General features: G+C 38.9%; 1 protein-coding gene across 4 annotated transcripts in view; it reads left to right on the top strand.

Moving 5' to 3' along the window:
- Nucleotides 1-13,232, top strand: part of srrm3 (serine/arginine repetitive matrix 3) — an 84,013-nt gene that overhangs the window by 58,737 nt on the left and 12,044 nt on the right. For all 4 annotated transcript variants that reach the window (XM_032576016.1, XM_032576015.1, XM_032576014.1 and 1 more), the window contains 7 exons: nt 1,248-1,349; nt 1,754-1,834; nt 2,163-2,231; nt 5,883-5,918; nt 6,099-6,149; nt 6,995-7,102; nt 9,332-9,494. In XM_032576016.1, coding sequence (XP_032431907.1) covers nt 1,248-1,349; nt 1,754-1,834; nt 2,163-2,231; nt 5,883-5,918; nt 6,099-6,149; nt 6,995-7,102; nt 9,332-9,494 — 610 coding nt within the window. The remainder of the gene's footprint in view (nt 1-1,247; nt 1,350-1,753; nt 1,835-2,162; nt 2,232-5,882; nt 5,919-6,098; nt 6,150-6,994; nt 7,103-9,331; nt 9,495-13,232) is intronic.

Raw genomic sequence — 13,232 nt, 5'->3', positions numbered from 1 at the left:
ACACCAGGGTGTTAAAGGGAAAACGGGGCTATTGAGGCAGGAAGGACAGGAAGGAGTTTGCAGCCATCTGTCAGAAAATACAATGCAGTGTGTCTAAAGAGTTGGAAGATATTAATCCCACAAGCTGAGCTGTAAATTGGAAAGCAGTGTTCTCAGATGTGGGGTCAGGGGAAATTAGAAATGTCCTAACAAAACTTCATCCACAGTGAAAGGAATAAAATTTAAATTAATATGTTACATAACGGGTGTGTTGTTGGGACCATTTTTAGCGGTAGAGTCATAAAGTGTCGTACATAAAGCGTTCATACCATTACCCCTTTTCACATTTTGTATAAACAAAAACTTTAACATGTTTTATTAAATTATACATAAAAATCTGAAAATCGCTAGACCATTTAAAAAATTTATAGATGTGTTGGACTAAACTATTAGTCCAACACATCAAGGCAAACCTCTTTTGCAGACTAACAGGTTTCCTTCTAGGACTGTCCTGTTGTTAACTCCATTCAGCTTTTCTTACCCAGAACATTTGCCCCCAGCATTCTGCTGCCTCCACCATGTTTCACCTAGCGGAAGGTTTGACCAGGTTGATGTGCAGTTTTTATTCTCCATCACACATATAGGCAATGACATAAGGATGTGAATGGAATCAAACTTAAAATAAACTATTGAATAAATTATGATAAAGTTCATTTGCATTATTGTGGTATTGGTAATTAGCTGAAGCTTTAACAAAATTTGATTACCCATAATTCCATGTGACTCCATTGAAATTCTCATATTATGAGTAAATAATTGTTGCACACATTTTCTATTGCACCTATGGACTTGCAATGTTAGAAACATGAAAATGTTGGTCTTTTCATGTGTTTTTATCCACTGAGGCAGCAACCATACACACTATGAGGCTTCTGGTATTATCTGACCCCTAGTTAACTTCTCTAGACTTTAAATAGCACAGTGAGCAATATGTTATGATAAATATAGTGTACTTCGCCTGCTAATATTGCATTGGTTTCTGGGAGGATTATCACAGTTTGCCTGTTGCTGCACCTTCCTTTATCATTCAGTCTGCTCTCCGCTGACAAACATGAGTCATAAGTAAAATTAGCTTTTCTATTGTTTCCCCTTCTGTGGTGTCCACAATTGCCGTGAATACACAGCAAACATCAGCATCAATTTAAAGGAGTAAGACGGTTTTTGGAAAGCTCACTTTGTGTCGTGATCCTTGACTGCTGTTCTTCCAGGGTGAACCACTTCCATTATCAGGCCGACGCGTACGAAGATGACCCAGACGCAGTCGGCTACGAAGACGGAGACTATGAACAGGACTACCACAGTGATGACAGGTGGGCTAGAGGGAATAGGAATTAAATCGTTCCTACGAAAGATTTCTGAGAATTGCTTTGGAGAAAATAAAATGGAAAACCCAGCAGAAACATTCATTCAGAGTAACCCTGCAAATGTTGCTGCTATCAGCCTGCACACAGAAAATAACAAGTTCATTTTCTTATAAGCAATTTGCTTTCATTGCAGAGACGTAATGCATTGTTATTGCAATTGGGCTGAATGGACTGAGGAAATGAGAAAAATTTACATTCGTTATGTCATTGCCAAGGCGCCAAAACAACACCAAATTACTATAATCTAATACTGAAAACTGCAAACGATTATAATAACAATCACTGGTAAATGCTTTTGCACCGCCTGACTCTGCCTCCTTTTTTTTTCTCCCGTTCTCCGGCCCATTCAGAATGAAAAGGAAATCAACCAGCTCTCCATCCCCCCATCCAAAGAAAAGGAAGAAGAAGAAGTCTGGCCGTCGAAGGAGTCGGTGAGTGGAAGCAGCCCCTCCTAAAGACACTTCCTCTTCCTTTTTCTTTTCCAGGCTTGCTGATAGGATAATTACTCATGGTGCAATTACTCTCTATGGTTTTGTGGAATGAAATCCTAATTGTTTTTCTGTGAATATTGCAAATGAGTCATCAGATACCATAACCGTGGAGGTGGAGGTGGGGAGTAATGGGACAAATATGCGCATAGCTCCCTTTTTTTTTTTTTTTGACAATGTCAGCCAAGAAGAAAGGGAGGAAAGAAGAATTTATCAGCAGCCTGAGACTCCGGTGTCATACCTGCCTCCCTCACCTTCTCTTCATCAACAGGTTTGGCAGCTCCTCGCCCACTCGCAGAGAGAAGAAGAAGAAGAGTGGGAAGAAGCACAAGCGAGACAGGTGAGTGTGTACAAGGTGTCATCAGTCATATCTCAAACAAACAAGAAAGCCTGGATTCATAAGGTGGTACGGCTGCATGTCTTTTTCCCTGAAGCTTGTGTTTGAGTTGCTTTTGCTGGTCGGAACCGGATCTGACTGGACAGATACGTCAGGGACTTCTTCCTCCAGGTTATGCCTCTTCTCCCCCCTTGGGAAGAAAACATTTTTTTCGTTGGTTTCTAATGGCTTCTGATAAATGAATGTCATTTTGTAAAACAATCCCATGAGTTTTTTTCTTTCATTTGTTATGATTGTCGGAGCCAAGCACTGACAAATTAGAGACTCGTCTGGGATAAAAACCGAGGCGTCCCACATTAAAAGTTAGGACTGTCCCTGACAACAAACAAATTTGTTACGGTTTGGCTCACGGAACATAATGCATGAAAGGAAACCGTCATCGAAAGTACTTACAAATTCAATTTCTTCGACATTAAAACAACAGATGCTTAGGAGGAAGAAGAGGAAGGAAAATGTTGCCTGAAGACTACGAGCAGCCACCACATTTACAATCAGCACCAATTACATTCAAAAACAGAAACACAAAAAGACTCGAGGCTGCACCACATTTTTACCCCTACAACGATGTGAGCTGCAGGAATGTAGTTGCTTATCAGAAACCTGAATTATTCTCACAGAGACGCATCTAAATAATTCTTTTTTCTTTTTACTTTTATCTTCCATCTTTTATATATTTTGGATCCGTGTGCAACTTGTCGCAGTATCAATTATTACTGAGGAAGGTGAGAGAGAGGAAGGGCGTAAGACAGAGAAATTACCTGGAGAAAAAAAATAAAAGCACAGAGAGAAAAAAAAGGTTTGGGTTAAAAGACAGCCAGCTGTTTCCATGTTAGAATAATCAGTAATACAAAAAAAGAGGAGAGAGGTAGATGGAAGATAAAAGAAAAAAGATGGAAAAGGCAAAAGGAAAATGACAAATGAAAGATTAAAACCACAATGATTTCTGATCTATGCTTTAGTAATACTTTGATCAGTAGATGCTGATTTTGGCTCATTCTTATATACTATGAGATGTATGTAAAATTACAAAATGTGCATTTTCACCTTAACTCCAAAAATGTACCTTAATTCCCCAAATTTTGGAAATATTTCCAAATCCAACATGTTCCATAACAGACAATGGTTGAAACCTTTGCTGTAGTATATACAGCCTTCCTGTTACCTGCTGAAAGTGCTGCTCTCTCACAGAGAGAACTGGAGATGGCTTGTAAAACAGGGTGTCCACTCATCTGTAAGGTCTTCAAAAGTCTTGAATTCATGCATCTGAAATTAAGGCTTTAAAAACTGTTATATTCATTAAAAATGCAAGTTAGCCTTAAATACTATAATTTCAATTTTTTTCATGAAAGAACTATTTAATCCCATTTATTTTTATTTTTTGTTGTTGTTTTACTCACAGGACTTTAGTCAAACATTTGAGCTGCGCCCAGATGTGTGCTAGCTGCTAATAAACCCTAGCTACAATATAGCTACATAGCTTTTCTGTAACTATCATGGGTGATGAGCTTGAAATTCGACAAGTGACGGTGAGAGACGAAAGTCTCTACCACTCAGAGTGAAACCAAACACATGGGAATAACAACGACAGCGACTAAAGTGGACGACACAAACAGAGTCCAGAAATTTCACATTTTTGCTAGGCTAAATTGTAATACAGCAAGATCCCCCAACCGTGGCATTAAAAAGCTCTTGAAAAGTCTTAAATTTGACTTGCTGAAAGATGCATATACCCTAAAAAAGGAAAGACAGTAGCTTGAAGTCGGGAGACAAATGTGGAAAAACGGGATCAAAGGAAGGAGGATGGGAGGAAGAAGAATAGGAGAGGCGTTCGTAAAGACATTAAGAGACGGAGACCGAGGGAAAGAAGAAACCGAAGAAGAGCAAAAGCTCATCAAGAGCAACTTGTGCAATGCCTTGGGACATGGTAACAGCAATAAGCAATTGTAGAGAGGCCTCCTCCACCCAGCTTCGTTCCCTGCCTGACTCGGGGGGGCAGTGGGGCTAAATGTGTTGCTCTAATAACCCAGCCTGTACGGGGGTGTGCACAACACAAGAAAAATGAGCCTTTCTATAAATTGCTGAGCTGCTCCGCTGTGCTTTCCCACCTCTCATCCATCCATACACCCCCTCCCCCTACCCTCCGTCCCCTCCGTTGTCCTCATTCCCTCTCCTCTCTTTCGTCCTTGCTCCAAGAATGCTCTGCATTGCAGGTGATGTTGATGTATGAATAATGTATCGGACAAACGGAGCCAGAGCAACATGCCTTGTTCTCCCCCCCCATCAGGCTTCCTATTTTGAGGCTATCAGATATACATGAGGAGAGGACCTCAGGGTCCTGACCTGGTAGAGCCCTGCTGCTTTCTTACCTCTATGAGCAACAGCTTCACTCTCGCACTGTTCAGTGTTTCAGCAGAGTGTTTGAGGAAGAGACCGACTAGATTTCCTCCAACGAGGAAAGCCGATCTGGTCCTCAGAGTTTCATATCAGCCACATATGTTACTATGACAGCTTTATTACTGCCCTTTCAGCAAGTCAACACTTTTTATGCCGCATGCTGGAGGTGAGCCGGGCGATACTAAGAGGGAAAAAAAATCAGACCTGCCCGACTAATCACCATGGTAACTGCAATGAAGGTGATACTGATGTGAGGGTGGTGTGTCAGTCTTAATGCTGAGGACAGAAGAACGGTCAGCCTCAGCTTTATTTAAACACTTCACACCCAACTGTGACTAAAATGTGAAGAAATGAACTGCGGCAGCTGTGGTGTTAAAAAAAACATCTGAGACTAAACACACCAAACACCTGGATGGGTTCTGTCCCAGTTTGCAAGGAAAATACTCTGTAATAAAAGAATTTCATTCCTAAATAAACATCTACATTTACATTCAGACATCCAAGTGGATATACAGTATATTTGCTTTCATATGCTTTAAGCTTTTCAGTATTTTGTTTTATTACAACAGATGTTCAGTGTTTGTTCAAATAAAAATATTTTTCTCACTGTCCATAATTACAGATAGTCAATTTGTCTCTGTCCTTCCTTGCAAAATATCTCACTGGCAACCACTGTCGCCATGGCGATAGTGTGGTCAGAGTAATGTGAAGTGCAAGCATTTTGCATGTAATACAAAAAGTTCAGTCTTCACTTTAGATAAAATAAAGAAAATTATGGACAACCTTGACCATCATGAGACTGTCTTAGAAAAATTGAGTGTCTCCAGTCAGAGGCTTCTTCAAATTCGCTGTTTCACAGACTGCTACAAAAGATCCTTCCTGCCCACAACCATCACCATCTGCAATAACTCTTTGAAGAATGCGAAGTAATATGAATTGGAAATTTATTACATTAGAAACGGCTGGATATAAATCCACACCAAACTTTGCAGATTATTTATTTATTTTTTAGTAAAAGATTTAGAAATTAAGAATGCTCTTTCTAGTCACTACCGTTTGATAACCGTCTTTCAGCGTCTAACTTTATCCTCCATCCTGGAACCGATTCCAAAAGACGGGTTTGGAATCCCCTGAACTACCTGGAATCTGTGTCACATCTTACTGTTATTGGAATCTAACATAATAATTTTGTTTTTACAGGTCAGCATCTGACGCCAGGAAAAAGAGAAGATACAGGTACAGTAAAAACCACCTGGCCAACTTGTCAGTCTGTTGCATTAGCATTCATCAGTGCAGTCTTCTTTGGGTGACATTGCTCTCATTAATTACCTTTTGTTCACATGGTAATGAAAGAGAAGTGGTATATTGTTTTTAATCTACATGCCATCATTTCCTTCTGTCTGACTTTTATTTCAGGTCAGGCAGCCAGAAGAACAAGCACAAAGATAAGAACAAACAGAAAAAGAGGTGAGCCACACAGGGAATTTACTCACTGAACACCTTGTTTTCTTCTTCTTTTCATAATTTCGCACACAAATAAACACTGAAGTAGAATGAGTGATTACTAATTTAGTAATCTATTAATCGTCAACTGGAGAATTCAGACTAAAAAAAAGGCCATTTTCTGAAAAAACAACATTTTTAGCAGCAATTTAGCCAAAAGTGTTCAACATGTATTTACACATTTTGTATTTAAGATGAAAACACTTTTGTCTGTAAATATGTTTTACCCAGAATTCCTTAAGTGGCATAGTTTTACCTTTACCTGATTCAAATTCATAGGAATGCTACAGTATTGCATTGTAGGCAATAGAAGTTTTTTTTTTATTTTTTTTACTAATTTAAAAAGGAATTTAATTGTTTATTTGCATTGTTCAATGTATTTCTAATATTGTATTAAAATTGGTTAAATAACAAATCTGCAGAATGTTCCACTTGTTTATCTTATCAATAATAATCGATTACTAAAATAACTGTTTTGCAGAGAACATGGGCGTAGATTTCATGTGCCATGTAGATGTGTAGAGACGTAAGCAGCTGTAATTGCACGGACAGGCCTCATAAATTTATAGTGGTACTTTTTACTCATAATTAAAGACTCAAACTCAAATATAAAGTGCACATTTATATCTTTTCGTTTGAGTAAAACAACTTTGGACGTGTTTAGCTCTGCGTGAAGCATTTCAGAAACTACGAGTTTGACGACTGAGTGTGCGTTGTTGTGTGTGTCTCCATGATGTATGCATGCATACATGTTCCGTTGCATGTGTATGTGTGTGTGGTGTGTTTGTCCATCTGCTGTCATCCATCAGGTCCTCAGGTGAGACCCCCAGCAGGGGCTCACAGCGTCAGGGCAGCTGCTGCAGCTCTCGAAGCGTTTCCCTGTCCTCCACTCGGAGCACCTCCAAATCCCCCTCCAGGTAGGCGACTCTTTGACACACACGTGCACGCTCCGTTTGTTCGCACTCTGAAATTGGTCTGACTGGGCGGTTGCCCTGGTGACCGACGGTGTCTCTCCCTCTCTCTCTCTTTCTCATTTACTCTTAGCCCTCAGGGGAAAGATTAGGAGACAAATTGGGCTCCTCAACGTGTCTTTTAATAATGCACTTTGCAATATCTCACTCCGCATTCCTGCTTGATGAAAAACTATTCATTGTCAGTCACATTGTTACTCAGCCTATGTTGGACTGAGTAGTTCACTCTCTTCTTTGACCGTATTCCATTTAAAAAAGTCTTCATCTAATTTTTTCCCCCTTTTGTCAGGTTCTGACAGTTACTTGCTGTAATTTCCTTCACAAAAGTTAATTCAAATATGTTCAGCTCTTAGTGACACAGTAAGTTTTGCCTCTGTTTTTTCTGTTTATACTGACTCTCCTAGAGTGTCCTAAAGTTTGTTGGAGGTATCCTTTATCTGACAAAAAAAAGAGTCGGGTTTAAGATTAAGGATTTTTTAGCTTTACTGCTTGACGATCTATGCGTATTCTCCGTCTATCATTTGTTTTAATTGTTTTCAGAGCTCCTTGTTTTCTGGTTTTAAAATGTGAGCTCTAAAGCTCCAACCATGTAAATGTGCAGCACAATAAGTGCATTAAAAGCTTGCAGAGCAGCTGATGTCTGCCAGCAGGCTTTTACAGTTAAGATTTTTATAGTGTCTGTGTGCGGACAATAGTTATGCCCGTTTCTTTATAAATACTGCTATAATTTAATGCCGATAAGCTGCATAATTATAATTACAAGAAGAACGCCAGATAAATATGATTCAGGTAAAAGAAATTCCACTGTGATGTTCCAGAAACATTAGCAAATCTGTTCTAACTGTCCTTTCTGCTCTTTTAAGGGCATTTTCACCATCCTTTATTTCCAGTAATAACCCCTCTCATTCCCTCCAATTCCAGTTTTAAGCTGACATAGATCACTTTTTTGATTTTGACAAAAAGCCTTTTAAAATCTGCTCGATAGTTGATCTTACACTGTGGCAAAATCCGTACACCTCTGGCAAGTACACTTCAGACTCTGGATGCTCGGTGCTGCTTGTTTGAAACATGGGCCGTCATTATATCCTGTTATTTTCACATGAATTGATGCAAACTGGGCACTCAGTTTGTCTGGGGCTGCAACCCATCCCACTCTGTCATGACTAGCTACATTTACTCAGTTACATTTACTTGAGCAACGTTTTGGAAAAATGTACAGAGCTAATTAATTAGAGTTCTGTTAAATACACTGTTGGGATTAGCGCGTGTTAAATCTTTGTGCCTCTCTTGGGCAAGCCGTATTTCCTTCTGCATGTTCTGTTTCAGAAAGTGTGTATTTTTGCACCACCCATTCACACTGTTTTTGTTTATGCTTCCAAAAAAATTCAAATACCTTCTACACCTTTCACTAGGAAAGTTTGTGCTTCACTATGCAGCCTTGTGGAATAAGTATTTTTAAAATTCAGCTCTCAGGGTGCATTCACACCATCCCTGTTTGGTTCGCTATAACCAAACTCTAGTTTGTTTGTCTGGAGTCTGGTTTGTTTGGGAGGTGTGGGGAGGCACACTTAAACTGATGTGGACCTAAAAAAGCAAATTCTGGTCTGCCTAAAAACGCAGGTCTCACTTCGGTTAAAGTAAACTCTGCTGCACATGAGAATTCCAAGTGGACCAGAAACCGCTCCAAAAGCCGGAAGCAAACTGTAGCACATGGCATTCTGGGTAAATACAACCAAAATGAACTCATATGTCTGGCACTAGTGAAGAAATGGCTTGTGGTCTTTTACCAAAGACAAAAAATAATAAATCCTACAACTGCTAAAATCTGACTCATGACATTTTGTGAAGAAGGAAGTTGTGATCGTCTCTTCTCCTGAAGTTTTTGTGTCTTTCCTTCCGTGGTTCTTGGTGCAGCACCGCCATAGACGAGGGAGTACCTGGTTATTCAAGGAGTTCGGTTTGTTTGACATAGCGCAATGAGAAAGTGAACCGCAGCAGCTGAAAATGTAATAAATGTTGCAATTTTGGTCCTTAATCGAAGTCTAAGTCTACTAGACTTACCCCATCCAAATATTTTATATCTTTTAATTCATTTATATTTGTCCTGTGGTGAAAAAGTTAATTTTTTTTGTTTTCACAGTTTGTAAACCAGTCTGTATTTTGTGTCTCTTCCAGACTGAACTCCAAGCACAAGACGGACGAACAGAAGGCGTCGGCCACATCACCGCCTCTGGCTCCGAACAATCCCGCCAAGTGGCACAACGGGGACCACACCCGACGGAGCCGCAACGGCAAGGCGGCCAGATTCACACACGCCGAGGGCGAGAAAGGGAATGATGTATGTACTTTCCTCTACTTTGACCCCACCCCTCCCACACCCCGCCCTCCACCCACCACACCTTCAGTGGTCTCTACCACAGTCTATGCAAAGCTCTTTACTTGCTCTCCCGTGTTGGTTTACATCAGCTCTCGTCAGCTAGACACAAGGATTAGGAAGATTTAGTTGTGAACTTTTCTCAGGTTTTTCTGGGATGTAAACAAGGTCTGAAGATTATTAACACTAATATTTTTGACATGTAGAAGGCCCTATATGTGAAACTTGCTGCTCCTGCTGCTTTGATTCTGGCTCCGTTTCTTTCACTCCTCTGCCACCATGTTGTTGTTGTTCTTTTTATTTTTGTCTCTTTGGTAGTGTTTGGGTTGTTTTTATTTTTGTGTTTGTTTCTATGTCAGTGTTCTGCCAGTGACACAGTAAGGGAGCTAAGAGATGGAAGATTCCTGTGCTTTTCGTCAGTACAGTAGCGTACGACACCCTGGATGGTAAATTTAAACACGCACAAATCGTACTAAATAAACAGGTAATAATAATAATCTCTAAATTAAGCAGCTGCTGTCTTAAAAATATTGGAGGAAAATAAACAAGTAAAACTTTTGCTGTGTCATATTTTAATGGCTAAAAATACAACGCTGTTTCAAAAAAACAGATAATGCAGAATGGGATAGTAAATCTTTTATGGTTTATATGTTTTTATTAATAGACAGATATAAGTTTTTTTCTCTCATAAATGAATCGTTTCAGCTGTGGACTTGGGATAGAAGTGATTAATAAACATTAAAAGTAAAACCATTAATTTGGGTAATTAGTTTTCTTCATTTTGGTCTTCCTTCTGTTCTCCAAAGATTTCAAGTTATTGGTTACAGAGAATGGTTCAACTTTTTTAAATGCCATCTGACCTTGTAAAAGTAATGATTCATTTCATTCTTTTTAGTTGTAGGAATTTGTATCTGGGAAAAACATCACACCCAAAACACCAGTGATCTGACTACCTACAATTAGCAAAGCAAGCCGATGCCTTTGTGTTTCCCATCATTTAGTAGATTTAAACACTTAAAGTTCAATATCAGAGGATGTTCAGCACTATGTGTAGCTGAGTTAATGAAAGGCAACCAGCTGTAACTCCAGATATCACAACAAATTTACATGCATAAATAACTACCATGAGTGACTATTTAATATCTGTTTTATCTTACATTGGTTGCCATGTAAATGCTGGCAAAGTTCAAAGTTGTTTTTACTATAGGGAACAGCAAACACATCCATGAGGGGTATTGCTTCTGCTGTGGGACCCAAGCCCAGATAAATACTAAATAAAACATGCAGATCTCAAAGAATAAGGAGAATAACGTGACAGAGACGGACAGGGAGAGATGGAGGAAATCTAACTACAGATCAGCTAACATAAACACTCTCTTTGCACTGAGTCTTTAACTTCTCGAAATGCAATGTAATAATGATAGTAATGATGCTAACTTTAGTTGGAATTCGCTTTCAAACAAATTTCTGAACAATTACAAGGAGATAATAAAACTTTGCTGTTTAAGAACAAATAAAATACCAAGAAAAGCAAAACAATAGGTTTGAAATTAAGGCAAAGTGAACAAAGTGGGTCTTTAAATGAGTAATTAATAGAACAAAATATTTTTTAAACATTGTATAGGGCTACATTGCACTTAAGAGTAGTCATAGTTACTCTGAATGCCAATTGCTGTAAATGGTTTTATGAAAAAGATATGAGAATTTTGTTTAAAGATTGAGACAAGAGAAACAGCCCAGCACACCAACTCTTTTAAAAACAGACCATCACCCCAACAGTAAAACATGGTGTGGGTGGTATGATGGTCTGGGACGCAATACTGTTTCAGGATCTGGACAGTTTGCTGTAATTGATGGATTCATGACATTCATTCATGAAAACTTTCCAACATGGCTGAAGTAAATCAGTCCACAAAGAGGGAGAGGGTTGAAGTCCCTTCATATTGATATAAAAAACAGTTTTTGCTAAAGCGTCATGGTGAATGTTTGCAATAGTTGCTCACTCATTTATAATGTTAAGATGTGATTACTTTTTAACTGAGCTTATCTTTGATTTTTGATATCAAACCTTGTTTGTTTGATGATGAAACAGCAGAAATCTGCAGGTAGGAAAATACATTTTGTATTGCTGTTATTTCTTTTCTACAGTATTCAAATATGACACAGTAAATGCAAAGCTTGTATGAAACAAACTTGTGTTTATGGGTCCTAAGTACTATTTTTTTGTTCTTTATAATAACACAAATATGCACAGAATGCTCCTAAATCTTAAAGAGTCACGTATCAGACAACCAGTCCTTGTTTCCTCCAATGAGCTCTAAACTCCTGTGTTCATTTCTGAAAACGACCTCCCTCCTATAAATGGATTATTAATACTGCAGCAGGCTCCCAGGAGACGTTGGAATGAATTTAAAAGGCATCAGTCACAGGGGGATCTAACAGCAGCTGATTGTGAAATACTATTTCTTTGATGAATATGTCTCTAAACTTGGCTGCACACACTGTAAACACTTCCTCCTGAAAACTGAAATCCCCGTTTTTCTACTCCAGCTTGCATGTGTCTAAAAGGTCTCATCTGATCCCTGTTTTCCCCCCTTTTCCTCTCTCTGCTTATTTCATTCATTGCTGTTTTTATGTTTTCTTCCCCCTTATTGGTTTACATAATATTTGCCCATGAATAAATGCCCAAATCTCTCTGTCTTCCAAAGCGCTCATATGCTTTGGAACTGGATCAAGTAGGTTAACTGGGTATGTGTCATAGTTTCTTCTTGTCAATGCAGTTGTCTTTCTTCTAAAGGAGATAGTTCCTCTTCTCTTCCAGGCATCCAACAACTCCACCAGGCGTTAAACACATGCTCCTCCTTACTGCTACACCTCACCAGTTCAGTGTGCGCGTTTCCAAAAGGTGGCAGGAGCCGGTCGCTTTCTAATTCATGCGTTCAAGAAGACTGAAAAATCTCTAAAGAAGTGGGGCTGGAGTGAAAGAGGAGCATGTGATTTGGTCGTAATTTTTCTGGCAGCATGATAATCTGATGCTGCCACAATGTAACACAGCCGAGAGTTAGAAGAGTTTTAAAAAGCTACAGATTCTTGATCTAACCGATGTTTTTTTTTTTTTTTTTTTTTATTGCTGAAGCTGTGTGATTTTTTTGGTTCTCTATCAGCACAGTTTGTGTTCCTGCAGTAGGTCCCTTTGGAGGCATCTATCCACCATGGAGGAGGCAGAAAACTCCCAGGAGAACTTTAAGAAGCAGCTAACAAGTAGAACCGCTAATCAGTCACTCCCTTTATGAGAAACCTAAAACATGTTAAAATAAGAGATTTTGCCGGTACAGCAAAAAATAAGAAATACACTTGAAAATTTTCCATATTTTGTCACATTACAACCACAAACTCCTAATGCATTTTATTAGAATTTGGTCCGATCAGATAACAGAAAATCCCAACCTTTACAGTGCAAAGAGCCATTTTTACCATCAGCACATCTAAATAGAGTAGCACATTTTATATAATGTTTTGAAAAAGAAAACTTCTCATTTTTGATAAATAAATACAGCTGGAGGACTTAAAATAAAATAAAAACCAACATAAGGCGTTTGCAAAAGTAGTATAGATACATTGTCTTCTAAAGGATGTCATGTTGGAAAACAATGCTTTTTGTTTTGTATAAAACTCTACAGCTGGCGGTTCAGGCAGACATGC

This window comes from Xiphophorus hellerii, chromosome 11 (assembly GCF_003331165.1).
Source record: "Xiphophorus hellerii strain 12219 chromosome 11, Xiphophorus_hellerii-4.1, whole genome shotgun sequence".
Taxonomy (NCBI): Eukaryota; Metazoa; Chordata; class Actinopteri; order Cyprinodontiformes; family Poeciliidae; genus Xiphophorus; species Xiphophorus hellerii.
This window is presented reverse-complemented; position numbering and strand designations above follow the sequence as displayed.